General features: G+C 52.3%; 1 protein-coding gene across 1 annotated transcript in view; it reads left to right on the top strand.

The window, feature by feature from the left end:
* LRRC20 (leucine rich repeat containing 20) overlaps positions 1-21,910 on the top strand; it is a 111,396-nt gene extending 89,486 nt beyond the window's left edge. The window contains exons 5-6 of the mRNA XM_032423857.1: positions 17,970-18,284; positions 21,730-21,910. Of these exons, the coding sequence (XP_032279748.1) occupies positions 17,970-18,284; positions 21,730-21,833 (419 nt within the window). The 3' untranslated portion in view covers positions 21,834-21,910. The remainder of the gene's footprint in view (positions 1-17,969; positions 18,285-21,729) is intronic.
* The last annotated feature ends 1,674 nt before the right edge of the window (positions 21,911-23,584 follow it).

The raw sequence follows: 23,584 nt of genomic DNA, 5'->3' as shown, positions 1-23,584 counted from the left end.
CACACATGTTCTTCCTGACCCTGGGGAGCCTGACCGGAACCCCACTTTGATCCAGAAGCCTACAGCACCACCACCCAGGGTGCAGGACCCTGGCCAGAGAGCTGGGGCTCCCCGGGGTGCTGCCCAGCCCCTCCTCAAGAAGAGAGACTTCTTACCCCGGGTTCTCCAGAGGACAAGGTAAACTGTCAGAGTAAGAAAGCTCTGGTCCGAACCTCCCCTATGTTATAAGTGGAAACACTGAGTTCCAGAGGGAGTGTCCCAAAGGGCACGTGGAGTGACTTGCCCAAGAACGTGTAAGAGCGGGTGGCAGAGCCCAGACAAATGGGCAGGTTTCCTGGCTTCTTTCTGGGGCCCTGGCAGGGTCCTGGCGCTGGGGAGCTCTTCTCCTTCGCCCTCCCGGCGGACCTCTCCTGCAGGGCTGTGTTGCCCTAGCTGAGCCGGGAAGTGAGTCAGTCCTTGGAAATGCAGATAACCGCTCTGGCCTCCTTCCTTGGGGAGAGCTCACTAATAAGCATTTGAAAGCATTCTGAAGGAAGTGCTCCTCAGAGGCTGGCTCGGGAGACGAGGGGCACCTCCTGGCTCCCCAAAGGGCCCCCACTCAGTCCAGACCCCAGCCTCTCTGCAGCTCCCCTGGCCTCACCCTTCCCAGGGACAGTCCCCCCTCCCCCAGCTCCCTCCATTACCACCGAATGGATGCTGAGAACGCCCGCAGTGTGGTGGGGGCCGCCCCCCCCCCCCCCCCCCCCTTCCCCCCCCCCCCCCCCGCCAGGCTGAGTCCCCTTCCCCTTCCCTGTGGATTTGAGCCTTTTCAAAACGATGGCTATGCCAGTGGCCTTCCTTGCCCCACAGGCCCAAGTGCATTTCCATTTCCAGCCGGGAAGAGAGAGACTGGGTCTCCCATGGGAGATGCTTGGCTTTCCCACCACGCGAGAGGTTCCCCACAGGGCACTCCGTGGCTTCATACCAACCCTCCCTCAGGATCCTACCAACTCTCTCAGGCATCTCAAAACACACCTCCGCCCGGGCTGAGAGGAGAAGGCATTCATGGGCATTCCAGCCATCCCCACCGAAGCCCTGTGACCAGGACGTTAAACCTCCAAGGAGAAAGGCAGTCCTTCAGTCATGCTGTTGTCCCCTTTGACCTCCCTCACTGCCCTCCAGAAAGCTTGATTCTAAGAAGATCCCCCTCTACCTCCTCCCTGGCTCCCTTCAGACCCTTCTGCGAGCAGGGGCCCACATCACTGCTTCAGCACAGAAGCTCTTCTCCTGTCACCGACCTTCGCGATCCCACTGCCCGTAAGCCACCTCCTGGTTCCCAGCTGAAATTTTCAGATGGAAATCAGTTTCCAGTCTTTCTGTGGAAAGACTCCCTAGGCCACAGCTGATGGAGGCCGGTCGGGATGGGCTGCAGCTCCCTGGAGGAGGAGGGGCCAGGCCAAGAGCTTGGCCAGAATGGGCAGAGTTGAAAGCCCTGAAGGTCAAGGAGGGGGTGGGCCTCCTCAAGACGGACAGGGACTGCTTCTGTGTCCTGGATGACTATACCCATAGTTTCTCAGATGCTGCCAGAGGGCCAAGAACCTGGACGGCAGGCTGGGGGAGTGGGGGGAGCAGTAGGGCCAATGCCCAAGAAGTCTAGAAGAGTGTTCCTCCTCTTTTTGCCACTGCCCAGCTGTGCAGTATTGGGTCAGGCACTGAGGAACGCAGTGGCTTCACCTGCAAAATAGGAGCAAGGGTGCCTTGCTTGTCTGAAGGGCTCTGGATCTGCGGATCAGGATTGGGAAGTACCCCAGCCCTGCGGTCAGGTGAGCCCAGGAGGAAGGCATGATCTAAAATAGAACATCGAGGGCACCTGGGTGGCTCAGTTGGTTAAGCGACTGCCTTCAGCTCAGGTCATGATCCTGGAGTCCTAGGATCGAGTCCTGCATCAGGCTCCCTGCTCAGCCGGGAGTCTGCTTCTCCCTCTGACCCTCTCTCCTCTCATGCTCTCTCTCACCCTCTCTCTCAAATAAATGAATAAAATATTTAAAAAATAATAATAAAATAAAATAGAACATCGAGGTGACTCCGGTTTCCTGGGAGCCCCTTTGGGGTAAGGAGGGGAGTGAAAGGAGGCACTTTTTTTTTTTTTAATCTGCATGGAAAGATCTTATCCAGTCTATCTGACCTCTACCCATAGCTTTGTGGATAATGAAGGGCACTGAATTATGGGCACTTGACTTTCAAACTTCACAGCACCCTTTAGAGGAGGATTGTGAATCCCATTGTACAGATGGGGAAAATGAAGTCAGAGGGCTTATCACCTGGGTCACACAGTGATAAATGGTGGAGGAAGAATTCACACCAGGTCTTTCTATCCATGGCACTGCCCTCCCTGCCCTGCAGAGGCTGGACCCACGGAGTGTGTTGTGTGTGGTGCTTGGGCGTGTTCATATATTTGGGCACTGTACAAAGGTGGAACAAAGAAGTCTGTAGAACAGGAGGCAGAAGGAAGAAAAAGAGGCTTTGTAATCCATAACCACTCAAATAAAGAAGATGGGGAGTGGGGGAAAGTCGGCCACAAGCCTGAGTTAATGCCCTAGAATGATGTGGCTGCTAAGGAAAGGTAAAAGGCAGGGAAAAGGGGAAGAAGGGGGGGAAAAGTGAAAAAGTGACCTTGAATTATTCAATGCCTAGTGCCCAAATACATACAGCTCATATTTATTGAGCACCTGCTATGTGCTAGGCACTGTTGTAAGTGTGTGACTTTCCGGTGGGTACTATTATCCCTATTTTGTAGATCAGGGGAAACTGAGGCACAGAGCGGTTATAAAACTTTCCCGAAGTCACACCTACAATAAATGGCAGTGCTGGGCTCTAAGGATTTTACAGCAATGCCCTGAATTCTGCATTGGTCAAGGGGGCTTGATGTCACCTGTCACAGTTCTAGGTCCTGACAGTCAGAGGGACTCTAAGAACTGTGAGCACTTGCATAGGTAGGTGGACTCCAGATAGTAATGATATGAATAACCAATATTTATGGAGCACGTACTCGGGGAGGCACTGTTCCAAGTGTGTTACATAGAGTAACTCCTCTAATCTTCGCAGCGACTCAGGGAGATAGACACTGTTATTAGTCCCATTTTACAGATAATCTTGAGGCAAGCCACAGGAAGAAAAAAAGCCCAAAGAAAATCAGATGTTTGGCCTGCAGAAGGGAGGACTTGACAGGGAGCTCTCCCTCCCTTCTGCTCTGTCTGGGCTATCCTGGGCAAAGAGAGGGGGTATGAGGCAGAAGTACCCACTGCTGGGCATTAGGATTCAGACGCCTGCCCCAAGGCGGGGTTAGACTCCGTGGCTGCTAAGGTCTTCCAGCTCTGAGACTCTGCCAGCCCCTGGGGGCAGACGAGGAGCTGGAGGGAGACTAGGGAGAAGCTGGGTTCCAACCTTTTCCTCTACTCTGGATATAAACCCCACCCCCAATAAAGGAAGGAACGGGCCAGTCACTCTCTTTCATTTGCCTGGAACCTAGGATCTTCATTCATGTGACAAAAGTCTGTGGTGGTGGTTGTTGGGGGCTTGACGTGGGGGTGGGGGGCGTTGGCCTCCCATCCAGCTCAAGGGACCATTTGGTGGGCATCTACTGTGTGCTGGGCAGACGCTTTGGCGTCTCATTTACTAGCGGGGAAACCATTTTCCAAACGCAGAAACTGAGACTCAGGTGCAGTCTTAGAAACTTGCCCAAGGGGAAAAGCCCTGAACGCCTGGGCCTGCTGCTTCCAAAGTCAGTGGTCATGGTCGGGACACAGTGTCCCCACTCCCCTCGCAGAGCTCAGAGTTCCCTCCTTTGGAGCTCCTGTGTATTCACAGCGGCCTCCCATTTCCTTCTCAGGAGGGCCGCAGGGTCCTGGACACCGGGGTGCGTGGCTGGGGGGTCAGGCTGGGGTGGGACGAGGAGGAGCGGGGACAGGGGCTGGGACGTGGGGCACGGGGAGAGAGGTACGGAGTTAGTGGACATCGATGCCAGGGCTGCAGTGGGCAGGGGGGTGTGTCCCCTACTTCGGAGGGGCGCTCGGTCCCTGCGGAGAGAGGCGCATCGGGGAGGCGGGCCCGGGGCGCGGCGGGCAGGGGGCGCTGCGGCGGGCACAGGCGTGCCGGTTGCCGTGGCGACGGCGCCGCGCGAGCCCCGCTCCCTCGCTCCGGCCGGGGGAGGCGCGGGGCAGCGGGCCGGCGGCCTCAGAGCCGGGCAGGCGGCGGCGCTGCGCGGGAGCCGGGCCGCCTCGGGACTGACTCTGGGCCCCGAGGGGGAGCGAGACCCCGCGAAGGGCTGGGCCCAGCGGGCGCACGCCCCCCACACCCCCCCCGCCCGCTTCCGCCCGGCCCCGGACTCGATCCCTGGAGCGCAGAGGTAGGGGCGCGGGCAGGCCACCCCAGCGCCCGGAGACCCCCGCCCCCTGCCAGGGCGGAGGGGCCCGCTGTGCCCTCCCCAGAGCCGGCGGGAGTGGGCAGCATGGAGGGTGAGTGAGCCCGGAGCTGGGGCTGAGGGTGGACTGAGAGTGGGAGTGGGTCGGGTACTGACTCAGGAGCCGTGAGCCAAGGGAGAGCAAAGGGGCTGGGGTACCTGATCACTGAGGGCTGTCCAGAGCCAGACACTGTGACAATGTGTGTGTGTGTGTGTGCATGAGGGACAGAGAGACACTGAGAGAGGGAGAAAGACTTAGAGTGCTCTGTACTGTGTGTGGTGTATGTGTGTGTGCCAGAGACAGAGACGGAGAGACAGAGAGACGGAGAGACAAGTGCCCCTATGTCCCTGTGTGCGTCGCAGGCTGCTCCTGCCTGGGCAGGGGATCATTTGAAACCAGGTGAGTTCGGCTATTGGCTTCAGTGGAATTGTCACCCACCGACTTTGCCTGCTGGGAGTGGGAGTACTGGGGGAGATGGAATTCTAGACACGATTTCTTCTGTGCAGAGAGAATTTTTCTCCCTGGGGGAAAGGTGGATTTATGGACCTGACCTCCAGGACTCTAAGGTATAAGTCTCAGGCATAAGGCTGCTTGCTCCAACCTTACCAAGTCGGGGTCCAGACCCCCATCTCAGCCAAGGTGGGCAAGGGAAACCATATTTAGGCTAAGAAGCTGGAAGACTGAGGGCTGGTCCACCAGCTTGCTGGGTGTCTCTGGGGTGGTGGCAAGACCTCTCTGTGCCGCTGGTTACCCATCTGTTGAATGGAGAAATTTACATTTAGCTGGATTCACAGGGTGGCATGTGAGGGTAAAAGAACACAAGATGTGTAAGAGAGGGGCTTCAGGAGATAATAAAACCCTGAAATTCCAAGGGAGTACATGCAAATACTGCTGGCGAGAAAGAAAAGAGAGTTTCACAGATCCCCTTGCGTGGCCGCACTTGCCGGGTTTGAAAAGTGCACGCACACAAAGATGCAAACAAGAAGGCATAACCCAAGAGGAATCTGGAAGACTGGCAGGATCTGTAAGAATAGTGTCAGCAAACCACCAAAGCCCGAGTGAACAGAAGCCAGGGGAAATTAAAAAAGAGCAAAGAGGTTCAAAGTCTAAGGATGGATAACATGACGGAATCTGCTCAGGGCTTGGGATATGTGGTATAATCTTAACACACAAGGGAGGGCAGGCAGAGCAGGGCACAGGCAATTTTACTCCAAACGATGGAATAAAGAGCATAAGGAGGAAATTGAAACCCAAGATAGGTGATGGGAAGAAGGTACCCAAACAAATGACATCCCAGGGATGGGGAGGCCTTGCAGATGTAATCACGGCCTTAAAGGAAATGACAAAGAATGAAGGGAAACCAGAAAATGAAAGATGGGCAAATGTCCTGATGTTCAAAAAGGAAGTAAAGATAGGGGCGCCTGGGTGGCTCAGTTGGTTAAGCGACTGCCTTCGGCTCAGGTCATGATCCTGGAGTCCCAGGATTAAGTCCCGCATCGGGCTCCCTGTTTGGCAGGGAGTCTGCTTCTCCCTCTGACCCTCCTCCCTCTCATGCTCTTTCTCTTTATCTCATTCTCTCTCTCAAATAAATAAATAAAATCTTAAAAAAAAAAAAAGGAAGTAAAGATAGATTTAAAAAAGAAAAAAAATCACTAAGCTGCTAAGATTAATACTGGCCTCTATTAAGATTCCAGAATAAATCATTAAACACGTAATGAATACTTAGGAGATAATAAAGCCATTGAACATCTCGGAATTTTGTCAAAGGATGCCATCCTGTACACTTGCAAAGAGATGTGCCCGAGCATTTTCAGCTCAGTGCAAAACTGGAAACCATTGACATGTCCATAATTAAGTAAGTTAAATGATGAAACACATCTGCAATGACATACTATGTAGACAGTAAGAACTGCATTTAGGATTTTATTTACGGGCATGGAAATATGTTCCCTGCCTACTGTGAGTGATTTTTTAAAAGCAGGTTTTAGAATACATGTGTAGTATGATCCCCTTTATGCAAAATCACATAGGCTTATTATAGGATATATATGTAAAATATATGCAAAGAGACATCTTCGTGTAGATTCTCCTGCTTCTGAAAGCGTACCCTAAGACAAGGGCTCAGTCCAGGGAGTTTGATGTCTGAAAGCTGAGGTCAAGAGAGTGAGGTGGGAGAGGAAGAAAAATGGGTACAGGAATGAACTGGGGCTCAGCCGTGGGCACCTGCGGGCTCTATCCCTCTCGGGACCCTCTGGGGAGCATGCAAAAAGCACCCAAGTTTTGCCCCACAGCAAAAGGGGAGTGCCGGCTGTTTGCTACTCTCCACTGGTTGAGGGTTGCCCCTCCTGCACTCCTAGAAGGTTCCTGTTCTTGGCTTCAAAGAAAGCAGAGCAGAGAGGCACCTGAGTGCAGGCTTGGCAGGGCACAGGAAGTGCAAGGAACAGTCCACCACGGCTGGGATCTTCAGGCCGAGGGGATGTGGCGAGAGGCATCACAAACACTGGCCATGGGAGCTACCCTGCGTGTGAGATTTCAGTGATGTTCATTCTCTTCTTTCATGGTGCTCAGAACTGTTTTATAAGGAGCACATCGTTTTTTATAAAAACAATTTTTTTTCAAAAAGAAAGAAAATAACAGCACATGTGAGGACCCAGTAGCAGTGTTCGCTAAAAGCAGATTGGACCAAACTCAACAAGTTTCCTCTTTCAGACTGGGTTTCTGAGAGGAACGGAGACGAATTGCAGGATTTCAGCAGGACACAGCAAAGATCTTTTGTGAGAGCCCTGGAAAGTGATGGAAAGATGTGGAAAGGTGCTGGAAGACTGACAACGGGGCTTTCATTAAAGGCTTCAGTGCAACCTAGAGGTCCCTCGGGCTCCAGCCTTGATCTGACATTAAGTAACGTAGAGGGAAAATAAAAGGCATGCTTATCAAATCTCTGGATAAGAGCCCCAACACCCACATGGCAACAGATTCAAGATTTGAGGCTATCTCAACATTCAGATCGAAACCAAGAAAATGAAATGTAAATGTAAGTGAATACAGAGTCCTTAATTTCAGTCCCAACAGTCAATCGCCTACATTTACAATGAGGGAGCTCTGGCTTGTATTTCTGAGGTAAATTCCTGGGCAGATGAAAGCAGACTGACGGCGAGGTGAGCCTAGAACCTCTTTTGCTGAAGAGCCCCTGTTTGTTCCAGTGGGACAAAGGTGGGGAGAAGGGGATGATCCTGGGGCCGGGGGCTCACTCTTGTCCTATGTGGCTCCAGGGAGCAGAACTAGGACAGGTGGGGGCAAGTTACACTAAGACAATGGAACTCAACTGTCAGGAAGAACTCTCCAGCACTCAGAGCTGGCCAAAAGCTATCTCCTCACCAGATCTCATTATCCAGCTTGGACAAGGGGAGCTGGCAGGGGCCTGAAGGGGGAGTTCTTGGGTGGCTGGGCCAAAAATATGGCCTGGAGGGATCTCTGGGGGCCAAAAGCCTTCTCCCAGTACCTGCAGGTGGACGCTGTAGTCTGCTGAGCTTCTGGCAGAGTTGGTAGGGCCAGCCAGGCAGCAACCCCCATCGGACTCCCCACTGGCCTTGGCGGTGGTTCGCCAGGCTCCAAGTCAGCAGAGCGCAGCAAATCAGATCTACTCCCCGCCCCCACTTCCAGCCCCACCCCAGTCTAGTGGCCCCCAAGGAGCCCCTGGCAGCCTCCCTAGCTGCTGCTGCCTGGCCCGGGAGCTCTGTGGCTGAGGGAGGCCCAGAGGCTGGGAGGACGTGGGCTCGCACCGGCTGGAGGTGGGTATGCTGTGGGGCAGCGGCCCAGGCAGGGGAAGAAGGTCACCAGAGAGAGGAGAAGGAGAGGAGCAAGCCAGCTGGTCTCCCTCCAGTGCAGGACACAGAAGCATCTTGGAGGTCCAGGTGGGTCCTGCTTTTCCATGCCCCAGGAGACGCTGCCCGAGGCGTTGTGCCCCTGTTATTTTGTTTTTGTTTTTTGTTATTGTTTGTTTTTTTAAAGATTTTATTTATTTGACAGAGAGAGACAGGCAGAGAAGGAACACAAGCACGGGGAGTGGGAGAGGGAGAAGCAGGCTTCCCGCAGAGCAGGGAGCCCGATGCGGGGCTCGATCCCAGGACCCCGGGACCATGACCTGAGCCGAAGGCAGACGCTTAATGACTGAGCCACCCAGGCGCCCCATGTGCCCCTGTTATTTTGGGCAAAGCACTTCACCACCTTGGAGCTGCTCATCCAGACTGGGAAGTGGGCAGGGAGACAGCATCACCTCCATTTAACAGACGTTAAAATGGGGCTTAGGAGGTGCAGCTCGCCCTGGCTTGAACTAGAGCAGGTCTGCTGGCTTCTGTACAAACGACCCAGATTCTGGGGACACTTAGGGCTGCAACCAACATGGAGTCCAGCTACCCAGCTATGTCCTGAGGACCGTCTGCACCTTCCTGTCTCATGAGGAGTGGGGAGTGGGAGGGGTCTCAGCTGCTGCTGGGGAAGCAGAGACCAGGTGGATGCATGTCTGGTTCTCACTGGAGCCATGATCTGTCTGTCTGATGGCAGTCTGTCCTGCTTCTGGCAGAGTTGAGGCAATAATTACAGTAAGTATTTCTGCTCCAATCATTGGGTGGCCATTCCATTGCAAAGACCCCACGTTATTAGAGCCAGGAGAGGCCTGGGTAAGCAGGTGCTGAACCCTGGTTTTAGAAATGAGGAAACTGGGGCACCTGGGTGGCTCAGATGGTTAAGCGTCTGCCTTCAGCTCAGGTCATGATCCCAGGGTCCTGGGATCGAGCCCCGCATCGGGCTCCCTGCTTGGCGGGGAACCTGCTTCTCCCTCTCCCTCTGCTGCTCCCCCTGCTTGTGCTCTCTCGCTCTCTCTATCAAATAAATAAAATCTAAAAAAAAAGAAAAGAAATGAGGAAACTGAGGCACAGAGAGTGGAACTGACAACACTGCTAATTTCTACCAGATCAACTGAGGATACAAACAGGAAAGAATTCAATTCAGTCTCTCCTTCTCAAAAACCTTTTGCTACTCTCTCTTTAATAACTGAAATTACACCACTGGAGCTTTGTTTTTCTTTCTGATTTAAGGTTTGACTCCCTTTGAAATGCAAACACCAGGAAGAGACACTGCACTTTAAGCTGTTATGAGTCATTTCCTCATCTGTGTAAACAAATTCATCAGAATCTTTCCTGAAAGAAGATCATGCTAGGAATGGGGAGAGAGTGCATGAGTAGCTTGGGACAGGGATGCTGAGTCTCCAGGCGGTGATGCCTGGTTGGGAAGTACTGAGTGGGGGAAGAATGGACCGATCCCAAAGGAGTTAGGCATGCACTTCCATTACTTCTCGGCGGAGCCCAAGGTAGCCTGGCTCTGCCTCTGGCCGCTGTGCCTGCTTCTCCAGGAAAGGTTTCAGATGACCCATGCAGTGTTCATGGCATCAGCTTTGCAGCTGAAGCCTCGGGAAGGCAGGGACCCCTCAAATCAAGGATCCCCAGTTGCTGCACAGGGACACTGGAGATCTTATTAGATGGTCTGATGATACCAAGAGAGGATGAGAAAATGATTGGAGGTGGCAGAACCAGAGCGGGGGCTCAAACTCAGATTAGGTCATCCGGCTTACTTGATGGACTCTGAATCCTGGAGCCAAGGGTCTCCTGTGTTCTAAGAGCATATCTCTGCTCTTGAGCTTTGATTTCCTATTTGTGAAATGAATAATTCTTTCCTTGTCAGAGATAGCTTGATGCTGTATGAAAAATATTTCTTTTTATTTTTTTAAGATTTTATTTATTTACTTGAGAGAGAGAGAGAGAGCATGAGCAAGGGGAGAGGGACAAACAGACTCTCCACTGAGCAGGGAGCCCTGACATGGGGGCTTGATCCCAGGACTCTGAGCTTATGACCTGAGCCAAAGTCAGACGCTCAACCGACTGAGCCACCCAGACACCCCAATAATGAAAACAGTATATATCAGAGCTTTTGGCATACAGCTAAAGCAGTGCTTAGAAGAAAATTCATAGCCTTAGGACCTATATTAATTGCCACCACTTTTAATTGTCTACATGTTCTATGCCCTGTGCCAGATAGTGGGGATTATTCTGAGATGAAAGAGTCATAGTTTCTGCCCCTAAGGCATTTCCAGCTTAGTGGAAGATAAAACATTTCTATACATAGCTGAAGTACAAAACTGAACGTGACCAGTTCTGCAGGCAGACACTGAGGAAGCAATCATAGAACCCAGAAAGGATGCTCCTGGGCATATGTCTGGCCTTGCCTAGAGCAGGAGTGAAGAAAGTCCTTCCCTTTCTGCTCTCCCCTTAAATCTCTTCTACCCTTCTTTTTCTTTTCTTTTTTAAAATTTTTTAAAGATTTTATTTATTTATTTATTTGACAGAGAGAGAGAGAGAGAGAATGCAAGCGAGCACAAGCAGGGAGAGAGGCAGAGGGAGGGGGGAAGCAGACTCCCGCTGAGCAGGGAGCCCAACATGGCGCTCGATCCCAGGACCCTGGGACCAGGACCTGAGCTGAAGGCAGACGCTTAACCGACTGAACCACCCAAGCACCCTCCTCTACCCTTACTTTTCTAAGATCTGGAATTCCTCTAAATGTGCTGAGAGTATAGGCTTAAGATGTAAGTAAAGAGCAGTTCAGTAACTTCAATTTTTACTGAGAGGTAAACAATTTGCATCAGAACCTCAGAACCTTCTTTCCTGAATCCAGGTTTTGATGAGTAAAACAGAGAAAACCGGAGAGCTCCAGGAGGAAGTGAGGAAAAACGAAAGGGGTTCAGAGTAGAAGGGAAAGTGCAGAAAAGAGGCTAGTTTGGCTCCCATTGGCTGCTGCAGGAGCTCTTCAGCCGTTGGCCTTGACCTTTGTCAACTTGAAGGATTCTTGGGAGGCCCACCTACTCCTACTCACCAACAAGGGGCCGGCTTGCAAGATCTGTGTTGCTGTGGTGGGTGCCGGGGACGTGGTGGGTTTTAGCTCAGCTGCCAGGCGGGAGAGAAGTGAGGTTGCAGGTCTCAGGACGCCTCCCTCCTCAGCAGTGGTCTCTCTACACACCCACTTTTCACTCACCTGTGTGGCTCCAACACAGGGCTTGCCCAGGCTGGTTTCCTTGGGGACAGACCCAAATGAACTGGAACCTCACTGTCACCCCTTGGTCCCCTGCAGCTGCCTGGCAGATAGCTAATACAGTCAAGATACAGCCTTTAGGTCTATGAGGCCTTTTATAATTTACTCTGATATCTTACTGAGCCTGGTAACAACCCCATGAGGTGGGGAGATGCAAGAAGCGCAGGCCACCTACCTTTGAAAGCCAAGGAGAACACAGGGAGGTGAAGGGGATCTCCCCAGTTTGCAGAGGAATACCAAGGGGTGGCATGCAGGATCAAGCTCCCCCATCAGCAGTCCCCAAACAACCCCAAACTAAATATACCTCCCTGTAAAAACTGTGCAAAAGCAACTTTAAGACAAGTTCCTAAGCTAAGCTTTTCCTTCAAACCAAGTTACCCCCCACCAGCCCTTCTTATATGCAAGTTTTGGAGTGACCACCACTGGGCCAACTCTCAAGGCCATGTTTTCTGACTCCTAGGTCAGTGTCCTTTCCTGCCTGCACCAGCAAAGGCTCCGTGGAAGATCACATGGCCTGTTAGAGGAAGCATAGGGAGGGCTGATATCTAATCCGGGGAGCAGGAATCTTGGGGCTCTATCCCTACCCATCCGTACCCCTTCCAACTGTCCCTAGGGTTTTGAACCTGGACTCCACAGATTCCGAGGAGGCCCAAGAATGACCAGCTTTGATCCCTTGTATTAGTCAAGACAATAGGCTACAGGCAACAGAAACTGTTTCTGGCTGACTTAACCAACAATGGGAATTTATTGGAAGAGTATGGGCAGGTCATCCAACTGAAGGAAAAGCTGTGTTATCGAGACCCAGAATCAAATCTGAAGCAAAAGAGGTCTGATTGGCTATCCTTTGGCCAGGGGCCAGTGCAGAGTCCTGACTGATAGTCTCTCTAAAGGGCCCACAGAGAGGGCTTACTCCCCAAGGCCAGAGGGGTAATGGGTGCAAGGTTAGTCACAACCCCAAATGCCCGCCATTCCCTTAGAAGTGTGTGAATAACCAAGTGCACTTTTTGAGAGAGGATCCAAAGCTTTCAAAGACTGTGAATTCTATCTGGACAGGGATCATTTCTTGGTATATCGGGACAAAGCTCTAGGAAAGCATCTGTGAAATGAATTCAAATGCATCAGAGTCTCAAAGAGTTTGGTGACTCCCACAATGTGAGGTACTGACTGTAAGCGCCTTGGAGACAGGGTCTGGGAAGTTCAGTGGTTCACAAATCTGCCACACTTGGAAATCATCAGGGGAGCTTTTAGGAAAAATCCCAGTGCCTGGACCCCTAGGGACTCTGACTCATTTGGAGGGAGTGCTGTATTGTTAAAAGCCAGGTGATTCTGATTTGAGTCAGAGTTCAGAACCACTGGTGCAGTCAGTTTAAAAATCACATTTATCGGAGCTTCCTTCTGATTAGAAAGGTCAAAATGCAAGTTAGTGAACAGGAAAATAAAAATCACTTGAAACATCCCTGTGGATAAATACTATTTTGGGGGTCATTTGTTCACACACACACACACATACACACCCTTTTATATAGAATGCAGATTTATAATATATACTATTTTGTAACTATTACAACCCATGGTCAGTATTTCCTCCCACACCGTTAGCTCTTTTGTCCCCTAGGATAAATCCCTAGAAGTGGAATGGCTGGATCCTGGGGCAGGTCCCTTGTCAGGGTGCTGGATGGATGTGCCCCAGTTGTGAGGGTTGAGCTGCTTTGTGGCCGCCCCCCCCCCCCCCCCCCCCCCCCCCCCCCCCGCCCGCCATCCTTCCCCAGGGCACAGCCGCACCCTGGCCATCGCTGAGCACTTTTCTTATCTGCCAATCTAATTGATGAAAAGGTTGTTGTTTAAAATTGCATTTCTTTGATCACAAACGAATTTAAACTTTTTGTCTTGTGTGTTTATCAGCCATTTGTGCTGTTTTGTATTGTATTCTTCAGCAGGTCCCTAGCGCCTCTCCGCCCAGGTCGAGTTCCCCCAGGAGGCTCTCAGGAAGTGGCTGTGGAAAGGTGACCCCGGGTCTCTAGTCGGGGTCGAAGCTCCCTGTGGTACCAGGACGGACCGGCAGGTGGCGACAACGATGACTTTATTAGTGGGAATTACTGTGAACTCAGGGAAACAAATACCCAGCCTGGTTCTGTGCTCAGGGCGTTCATTTTGGTGTTGTTTTCTCTCTCACACGTCTTTCAGCCTTGGCGGGGAGGCCCAGACCAAGAACATCATAAAGATGTCATCCTCACATCCTCTGTGTAGTTAACACTGTCAGTACCGTTGGTTAGGAGCTGATGCGCAGGGTGCACCAAGGTCCTCTCCCCCACTATCTCCTTGGCTCTCACCGCACCTCCTTTCGGTCCGTGTGAGCTTATCCCCATCTTACACGTGAAAACTCTGGTTTCCAGAGAGGGGACGTGCCTTATGCTAGGTCCTGGCCAGGAATTGCGTGTTTCCACTCTCAAGACGAGGTGGCGTTTCAGTCCACTGGGGCTGCTGTAACAAAACACCATGGTGGTGGGTAGGGGGGCTTAGAAACAACAGAAACCTATTTCTCATAGTTCTGGAGGCTGGGCGGTCTACGGTCAAGGCGCAGATTTGACGTCTGGTGAGGCCCCACTTCCTGGTTCACACAAAAGCCCTCCTTCGACTGTGTCCCCGCACGCGGAAGGGGACGAGGGAGCTCACTGGGGTCTCTTCCATAAAGACACTAATTCCATTCAAGAGAGCTCGCCAGTGGAATCCAATCTCACCCGAAAGGTTCCATCTCCAAATACCACCCCCTGGGGATTAGATTTCCATTTGTGAATCTTGAGGGGACACAGATATTCAGTCTGTTGCCTGAAGTCACCAGGAAGGAGGCAGGAAGGAGGGCTGGGACTTCCCAGTCTGTGTGTGTCCAGTATTTCCAGAGCCTTTGGTCCAAGCCCTTTAAATCTGAGGTTCTCAAACTGGAGTGCGCCATCAGAATCACCGGGAGGATGTGTTAAAATAACTGGGGTTCCGGTTCCCTAGATCAGAGGTGAGTCCTGAGAATGCGCATTTTTAACAAGTTCGTAATGCTGATGCTGCTGGGCAGGACCTCACACTGAGAACCAGTGTACCCCCATCTTCTCTCTGGCCCTGGGCTTTCCGTGGCCCAGGGCTTGCTTGCTCTCTGAGATCATCAGAATGCCTTGGAGGCAACCATGATTATATCCTGAGACCTCCAGGAAGCTCCCAGAGTAGGGGAATGACTTCATTAGGTTCAGTGGATAAGATTTTCACAGGCTTTAATGTATCCACAAGGGCACTTGTCCAGAAAGAACAGGTCCAGGGTGTTAATGAGGTCTCTGGCTGCTGGTATGGCTCAGCTAGGGCGGGGAGGCCTGCTTGCTCCCAACTCAATTCACCCCAACCCAGGGGAGTTGCCAGGAATCCTCCCCGAGAAAGGAACATTCTGCAGTGTCAGAATCGGCACTGAGGGTGGGGACAGGCACCCAGCCCAGCGGAGGGTCTAGAGATGGGCAGTGTCATACCTGGGCACTTCTCAGGACAGACTGCTGAATATGAGCTCACTAAGCAGTTCTCTGAGGCCAAGTGAAGGGCAAGGACAGACAGACTGGAGTCTGGCCGGACAGGTTGTGGCAATTTCCTCTACCCGTGCACACCCACAGATTTCTTGGAGTCATGGGGACTGATTCAGAGCTTATCTGGGGCTGAGGAGGGGTGAGCTGCCGGGGGAGGCTCCCAACAGAACCCGGGGTGGGGTTCCTTCCAGAGGAGCTTGTGAAGGCCTTCCAACACCAGCAATGTCACCCTGTCCCCTGGTGTCACAATCCGCCTTTCCTTCCTTTTTCCCTTCACACAAATACTTATCCATCCACCAACCATTTATTGAACCATTGACTATGGGCAGGCACTGATGAGACGCTGGGGATTCGGCTGCCAACTGCTCTTCAGGACCTGCCTTTCAAGCGTGGGGAAGAAAACCCAACCAACCTGAAAACAAAATATTGACAGATGGAGGAAAAGAAAGAAGATGCTGTGAGAGATAATAAATAGGAAGGCACCTACTTGAAATAGAGCGACTGAGTCAGGCTTCTCTCCGAGAAGACAGCCTAGTCTAAGCTGAGGGCTAAAGGGGAGGAGGAGACAGGAGCCATAGAAAGGGGGAAAATCCTTGGGGTTGGAGAAAGCAGGAGCTAGCGCAAGGTGTCCAGAGCGGAACGGGCAAACGGGCATGTGGCAGGGGGTGAGGTCAGAGATGGTAGCAGGAATCAGAGCACAGGACGTTTGGGAGGCCGAGGATAGAGTTTGGATTGTATTTGGAAGACAATGAGGGGTCTAGGCAGTAATCCTTAGGGGCTGCTGCCCAAAGCATTGGTGAATAGCTAATGGGATTGGCTCCATCGGAAGAGCATGGGACTCTTGATTTCAGGGTCATGAGTTTGAGCCCCACGTTGGGTATGGAGATTACTATAAATAAATAAACAAACAACCTTTTAAAAAATTATCTAATCATCAGGGAATTTGAATGCAGATGCTGGGTAATTGGTAATATTACACATAATTGTCAATTTTGTTATGTGTAATACTGATACTGTGGTTACGTGAGGGGTTTTTTAGTCCTATCTTTTAGCAATCCGAACTGAAATGTTTATGAATGAAAGGAAGTGATGTGCTATTCCAAAGAGAGGTGGGGGTGTGGGTGAAACCAGGTTAGCCTTAGGTTGATCATTGCTGAAGGTGGAGGATGTATGCACGGGAGGTCTTTGTACTCTTCTCTCTTGTAATAGTTCATTAAGCTGTATACTCTTGTATATGTCCACGATACCGTTCTGTCTAGTGCATGTTTGACATCTTCCATAGTACAGATGTTTGGGGGCAACCGGATGCCTGGGAGCGCCTAAGCAGGGGGCTGTCACCTCCTCCTCTCACCCAGAACACCCAGCGTCTCCACCTCTACCAGCAGGCCCTCCGCCTGCCCCCAGTGCCCCTGCTGCTCCTGATGGGCCCTCCAGCCCTGGTCATGCCAGCTCCTTGGTCCCAGAGCATCTCTAGCCTCCAGATCCCAAACCTTTGGTGGGTCTCCAGGCTAGTGGCTGAGCTCTGGATGCGACACAAGACTCCCCAAAGACTCTTCATCGCCTGGAACAGGCCACATCCAGTCCCAGAGGAAAGCAGGAGGAGAGTTTATGAGACAACATCATGAGTCACCACATCAAATGGCTTCCCAGAGGAGCTGTGGTTGGACACGGAACTGCTCCTTCCCACAGGTGGCTGGGAAAGCACACGCTAAAGCTGGGCTCTGATTCAGAGACACGCAGAGCAGAACCACCTCCGCGGCATACCCCCGAGCCACCTGGAGAATGTCACAGAACCCCTCTGCTCTCAGTTCTCCCATTTCAAACGGGGTCATACCTAACATGTTTGCCTCAGGGGGTAATTGGGAGGGTTAGATAAAGTAATGCATGTGCAAGTGCTTTGTTAAATGCTGGGCAAATGAAGCAGCTGATACCATGATGGGAGAGAGTGATGGATGCATGGTAGCCTTGGCTTTGGATGGTCTTCTGGTAAATTTAATGTGTGCCTTTACTCCTTACCCTGGTTCAGAGTCCTCTTCCATTGTCCCTTCCTCTATTGCCTTCTTGCCTTTTCCAGCTAAAGTTCTGTGGAGGAGATGAGGAGGGAAAACAAGCATTTTGAGGGTATAATAGTCAGGAGACTATTTCAGGAGAAAACAGATGGTGCACTCAGAAAGCACTTATCTGAAGAGTTTAATAGAGGGACTTTACAGGGGAGAGGGGAGGGTGAGAACCAGCAACGGATGGATAAGCCATGGGACTGGCAATCACAGGAAGCTGTTGGGGCAAGGAGAGAACACAGTGTCACTCTGGCCCCCAAAGAGCTAGAATCGTGGAATAGGGTCACCTAACGGGAGCTGTATCCGTAAAGACAGCCCCACAGGCAGAACTGGGCCAGGCAGGGAGGGAGTCGGGAGATGAATACCCTGACATCTGTCTTCTCCAGTCCTTCAATCTCCTTCAGTGCTTTCCATTGGCTGAACCTGGTCAGAAACCAGAGGGCAAGGGAACCTGGCCGACGGAGTCCTTAGAGGTCAGCCTCTGGGGCAGACAGCAGGGCTCCGAAGGATGGAGCCCAGATGGGGCAGGGGGGTGGGCCATATGCGAATGGAGAAGAGCCAACATTGGGAAATGAGTTCTGGACGAGACGAGATGAAGGTATGAGATCAAGGTTTGCGTGCTGTGGGTTGAAAGTGCATCCAGTTGCCGCTGGAGTTGAGCACCTGATCGGGGTGCTAGGACATGGTCAGGATCTGGAGCACAGAAGGGTCTCACCGGTGGCAAGAAGTCAGTCATCTCTTCTTTGCCTAGGATCCTGACCTGTATCCTCCTTTGCTTCTAGGGGAGCCCTCCCAGCCTCCTAACAGCAGCTGGCCCCCAAGCCTGAATGGGAGTCATGCCAAGGCCACCCCAGCTGTAAACCTCACCTTCTCCTCCTACTACCAGCACTCCTCCCCAGTGGCAGCCATGTTCATTGTGGCCTACGTGCTCATCTTCCTCCTCTGCATGGTGGGCAATGCCCTGGTCTGCTTCACTGTGCTCAAGAACAGGCACATGCGCACTGTCACCAACATGTTCATCCTCAACCTGGCCGTCAGCGACCTGCTGGTGGGCATCTTCTGCATGCCCACTACTCTCGTGGACAACCTCATCACTGGTGAGTGGAGGCAATGGAAGCAGTGGGAGTCCCCTCCCCCACCCTCCCGAAATCGTTGCGGGCCTGGTCTCTTGGCCAAGATGCCATTGTCTCGAACTCTCCAGACAGTCTTGTGGCTGAGGGATTAGGTCAGAAATAATAGAAACAATGAATTAATTATTCTCTTCATTCTAGGCATTGTATGACTTACTCTGCCTGCATTAACTTACCCAATCCTCACAACAATCCAATGAATCATGCGTTGCTATTATTATCCTGATTTGGGGGGTTGGGGAAACCGATGCTCAGAGTGATGAGGGACAGGTCTGTAGTTACGCAGCTAAGTGTCAAGTCCCATGTCCTCACACCCGGATTTCCAACCACTACACCATTCAGTCTTACTTTCCTGGGTAGCTCCCCTGGGCAGAGCTAGAACCCACAGGTTTCCTCTGAACGTGGACCTAATAATCCACTTATTTGAGTTGTTCTCCAACCAAAGAGAGTTCTGCCCTACAGGTAGTGAGCTCCCTGTCACCGGGAGTGTCTACGTAGGGACTGCCTGGCCATTTAGCAGTGACTTGGTAGAAGGGATTCAAGCAGAACGAGACCACCTGACCTCCACATTCCTGCCTTTTCATCCCACAAATGGTGGAAGGGTGTTTCTATAAGTTTCAGGACCCAGGAAGTAGAGCCAGGACAGTCAGCTTTCCCTCGGCTGCCCTGGCTCTGTCTGGTGGGACCTTCACTCACAGCTGGATCTCAGGTTCTGCCAGGGCTGCTGAACATAAACTGCTCATCCTTCTCCTTCCCAGCACACCTAGACCCACACATACGCGTGCACACCCACACACACGCAGAAGTGCACACACCTAGCAGCACGCTCATACACATGCACCAGTTAACAATGACATGGTGAAGTCACTAGTTGGTTAAGGTGGTGTCTGCCAGCCCTTTCCACGTGCCTAAATTAAAAAAATGGTTGGAATAACACATTCACATGGCAATCGTCAAAAACTACCAAAAGGTTTCCAGTGAAAAATGTCCCTTCCATCCCTGTCCTCTGGCCTCCCAGCTTCTCTCCTGGGAGGAAATCAATATTGCCAATTTCTTGTGTCTCTTTCCGAAAGTATTTTTATGCAAGAACAAGCAAATTAAGGACATGCTGACTTTCCAAGCAGTCAGTTCTGCATCTTTACTTTCTTTTTTGGCTTCAAAATATAGAGTGTATATCGTAAGTAGGATTCGTTAAAATTAATTTACATGCAGTTATTCCATATTAATAAATAGAAGCATTTTTCATTCTTTTTGGCAACTGCTTAGCATTCCATTATATGGAGGTACTATAATTTATTTAGCCAGTCTCTTTCTGATGGGTATCTAGGTTGTTTTTAACAGAATCTTCTGCAATAGAACAAACCTTCATTCAGCTTTTCTTTCCTTTTCTCTTTTTTTTTTTGGAATGAAGATGCTGAGGGTTGAATTATTTACATCTGCTGCTCCTGGTGCTATGTGACTTCACTGTGTTGCAAAGACCCCCATTTATTTTTTATTCCTTCTCTTCTGTGGCCCTACCCCACTACCTAGTCCCTTCCCCACCCTATAGGCGAACATTCTACTAAACATAGCCTGTGTCTTTTCACTTGTATGCCTTCTTACAAAAAGTGCATTGCAAATGTGTGCATGTTTACATTTAAATATTTTTGTCCAGGTACAATTTAATATGCACAAAAATCCTCCTTTTTTTAGTGTACCCTTCCACAGGTGTTGAGGAACACACACAGTCATGGAGCTACCACCACAATCAAGATAAAGAACAATGTCATCCCCCCCAACCACTCCCTTGTTTTTCTGGGTTGGGGTTTTCCTGGCTATTCTTGTGGATCTGTTGGTTTTCCTGGCTATTCTTTTTTTTTTTTAAGATTTTACTTATTTATTTGACAGAGAGAGACACAGCGAGAGCAGGAACACAAGCAGGGGGAGTGGGAGAGGGAGAAGCAGGTTCCCTGCTAAGCAGGGAACCTGATGCGGGGCTCGATCCCAGGACCTTGGGACCCGGACCTTTGTCACTGGGCTTCTATTTACGTCGCCCTGCATACATCTCACCTGAGGCCGCTAAGGGTTGCCTCTCTGCTCCTCGGGGTGCATCCACCACATTTTACCCTCTGGTCCCCCAGGGATGGACACCCAGGTGGCCTCCACACAGCAGTGTGCGCGATCCAGCCTGCCTGTGTCAGTGACGTCATGGCGGGAGTAGAAACGTTGCCATGTGGGGAGATACTGGACTTGGCAGATGCTATAAATCAGAGGGTTTTTTTAATTTTAATTTTTTTTTTTAAGAGCTGATTTACCAGCACACCACTGCCTCCCACTCTCCAGCACTACAAACAACTGGAGTATGGGGGAATGTCTCTGGGACATGAACTTGGGAGAGGACTTGCCGAATCAGGGAATTTGCACATACCCAGTTTTCCAAAACAGAATCAGGCTGCTTGCCATGGTGATGTTGGCTTTCCGTGATGTTTAAACTCCCCAGCACCCACACCAAACTCTCACATTCACCCATTGTGATTTAGGGGCACAGAGACTGGAAACCAACTCATCTCCCCTCAGCTTTCTCATCTGTGAACAGGAGATCACATTAGGGTTGTTGGGAGGATGGAACGAGACAATGCCTGGCACTCAGTAAGCATGCAGGCAGAAAGGTCACTGGGGGTGGCTGCTGGGGAAGAGGGGGCCCAGCCCTGGGAGAGGGCTCCTGAGGCCAGGTACAACAGACGAGAACAGATGGGACCCCCAGACCTAGAGGGGCAGAGACACCAGGCAGTGACCAACGCATGGCCTCAAGGAACCAAGATGTGGATCCAGCTACCAGTCCTGAGGCCAAGTGGGGCCCCAGCCTCTGGACAGAGCAGAAGCCTGGGAATCAGAGAGAGACACGGGAGGGGCTGGGGCTGCTCGTGTCTCCTCGACCTGGGAGTCAGGCTTGCTCTGTCCCAGTGGTTCTCAGCTCTGGCTGCCACTCAGATCCCCCGGGTGGATCTGAAAAGTACTGATGTCTGGTCCCACCTCCAGAGATGCTGATTGTAATTGATCTGGCATGGCTCAGGGCACTGGCTCTTTTCAAAGCCCTCAGGTGATTCTAGTGAGTGGCCAGGGTTGAGAACTGTTGGCCTAGACCTTGAGGCAGGGCTACGGGAGCAGAAAGCCGGGCAGATCTGGCTGGATACAAAGGTCCTGGAGAGAAATCCTTGGTCAATATAAAGACTGTCTCTCTAACGGTGAGAACTGACCGCAGTGGTGTAGACTGGTCAGTTCGTCATTTCTGGAAGTGTGTAAGCAGAGGATGACTACCTAGCAGGACATGGAGGAAAGATCCGAGCCACAGAGGGGACTGGCCTAAATGACCCAAGGTCTCCGGCTCTTCGTGGACGAGGCACTCATTCTGTGGTGGACTCTGTCATTGCAGGGTGGCCCTTTGACAATGCCACGTGCAAGATGAGTGGCTTGGTGCAGGGCATGTCCGTGTCGGCTTCCGTGTTCACATTGGTGGCCATTTCCGTGGAAAGGTGAGAGGGCTCCTGGCTGGGTTCTCCTTGGCTGACAGGGGCTCAGCACGAGGAAGAGCCACCGTCACCACTGTCGCACTGACCAGAAGGCTGAGGCTGAATCGTGAGCCATAAAGGGAAGGGCTGTGGGGCTAGCTGCCCTCTACACTTGGGGCACCTGCAGAGAATACCACGACCTTCGTCTAGAAGGCCTGGAGGCAGCTCCTGTGAAGGTTTACTAGGGATTCCTAGGTCCTGTGGGAGCTTGAGGGCAGTCCTTGTTTCCTGAACAGTAGGAATCCTGCTACCCATGAGTCTGAGCAAGGAAAGCCAATTTGGGGGGGGGGGGATCAGAGTGTGACCCTGCTCCTTCACTACCCACCCCCCTCCCCACTCCTCCCAACCCCCACCTGCAGGCTCCTTGCTGTTCTCTGGCAGCCCAAGCCTTACTAGCCCTCCATCTCCACCCTACCTCAAGCTACTTCAGGTCTCTTTCCGCCTCACATTCTCTGATAAGCATGAGTTGGTGAATGGAATGGAGCCAGGGGCCAAGGAAGCTTTGCACACAGTAAAACTAACCCAAATGCATGCGATAGGTCCTCTTCCCCTCCTCCACCTCAGTAAGCTTTTGCACTAAGGGCTCATCTGGGCATTCTCCCCCAGAGCATGGGGGGCAGGCAAGGATGCTGGTCAAGACAACATAGGGACAGCCTATCACGTAGAGTCCGCCCCTGAACTCCCAGGGTTTTCTGGAGAATCCCTAAACAGCTAAAAATGTTCTTTGATACACCTTCCTAATTAGCCTACTCCAGGACAGAATGTGCAGACTGATCCCTTTGCTAGCTGCCAGCTAATCAGTTTATGCCCCTGAAGTGCCCAGATACGAACGTTTCCCACGCTGCCCCAGTTCCTCCCCACATCCCCCCTCCTGGTTTTGCCTTTGTTCCCCGGCTACTGACTCCCTCGCAGGTGAGAACCAATTTGCTTGCGGACTACCCTAAACTGCCTGCGCTGCTCTTGGAAGGTGCCCACGGTGCCCACACCCCGCCAGCCCCCACCAGGGGTAGCTCTCCTCCCCGGGGACAGGGACCCCCGGGGCCGGTGCCCAGCCCGCTTCTCTTTCCTCCCCCGGCCCCAGGTTCCGCTGCATCGTGCACCCTTTCCGCGAGAAGCTGACCCTGCGCAAGGCGCTGGTCACCATCGCGGTCATCTGGGCCCTGGCCCTGCTCATCATGTGCCCCTCGGCTGTCACGCTGACCGTCACGCGCGAGGAGCACCACTTCATGGTGGACGCCCGCAACCGCTCCTACCCGCTCTACTCGTGCTGGGAGGCCTGGCCCGAGAAGGGCATGCGCAGGGTCTACACCACCGTGCTCTTCTCGCACATCTACCTGGTGCCGCTGGCGCTCATCGTGCTCATGTACGCGCGCATCGCCCGCAAGCTGTGCAAGGCCTCGGGGCCCGCGCGGCCGGGTGGGGACACGGCGCCCGAGGGCCGGCGGGGGGCCCGGCGGCGGGCCCGCGTGGTGCACATGCTGGTCATGGTGGCGCTGGTCTTCACGCTGTCCTGGCTGCCGCTCTGGGCGCTGCTGCTGCTCACCGACTACGGCCAGCTCAGCGAGCCGCAGCTGCAGCTGGTCACCGTCTACGCCTTCCCCTTCGCGCACTGGCTGGCCTTCTTCAACAGCAGCGCCAACCCCATCATCTACGGCTACTTCAACGAGAACTTCCGCCGCGGCTTCCAGGCCGCCTTCCGCGCGCCGCTCTGCCCGCCGC

Source organism: Phoca vitulina, unplaced genomic scaffold (genome assembly GCF_004348235.1).
Source record: "Phoca vitulina isolate PV1807 unplaced genomic scaffold, GSC_HSeal_1.0 scaffold29, whole genome shotgun sequence".
NCBI lineage: Eukaryota > Metazoa > Chordata > Mammalia > Carnivora > Phocidae > Phoca > Phoca vitulina.
The sequence above is the reverse complement of the archived record's forward strand: the minus strand, read 5'-3'. Positions and strand labels throughout refer to the sequence as shown.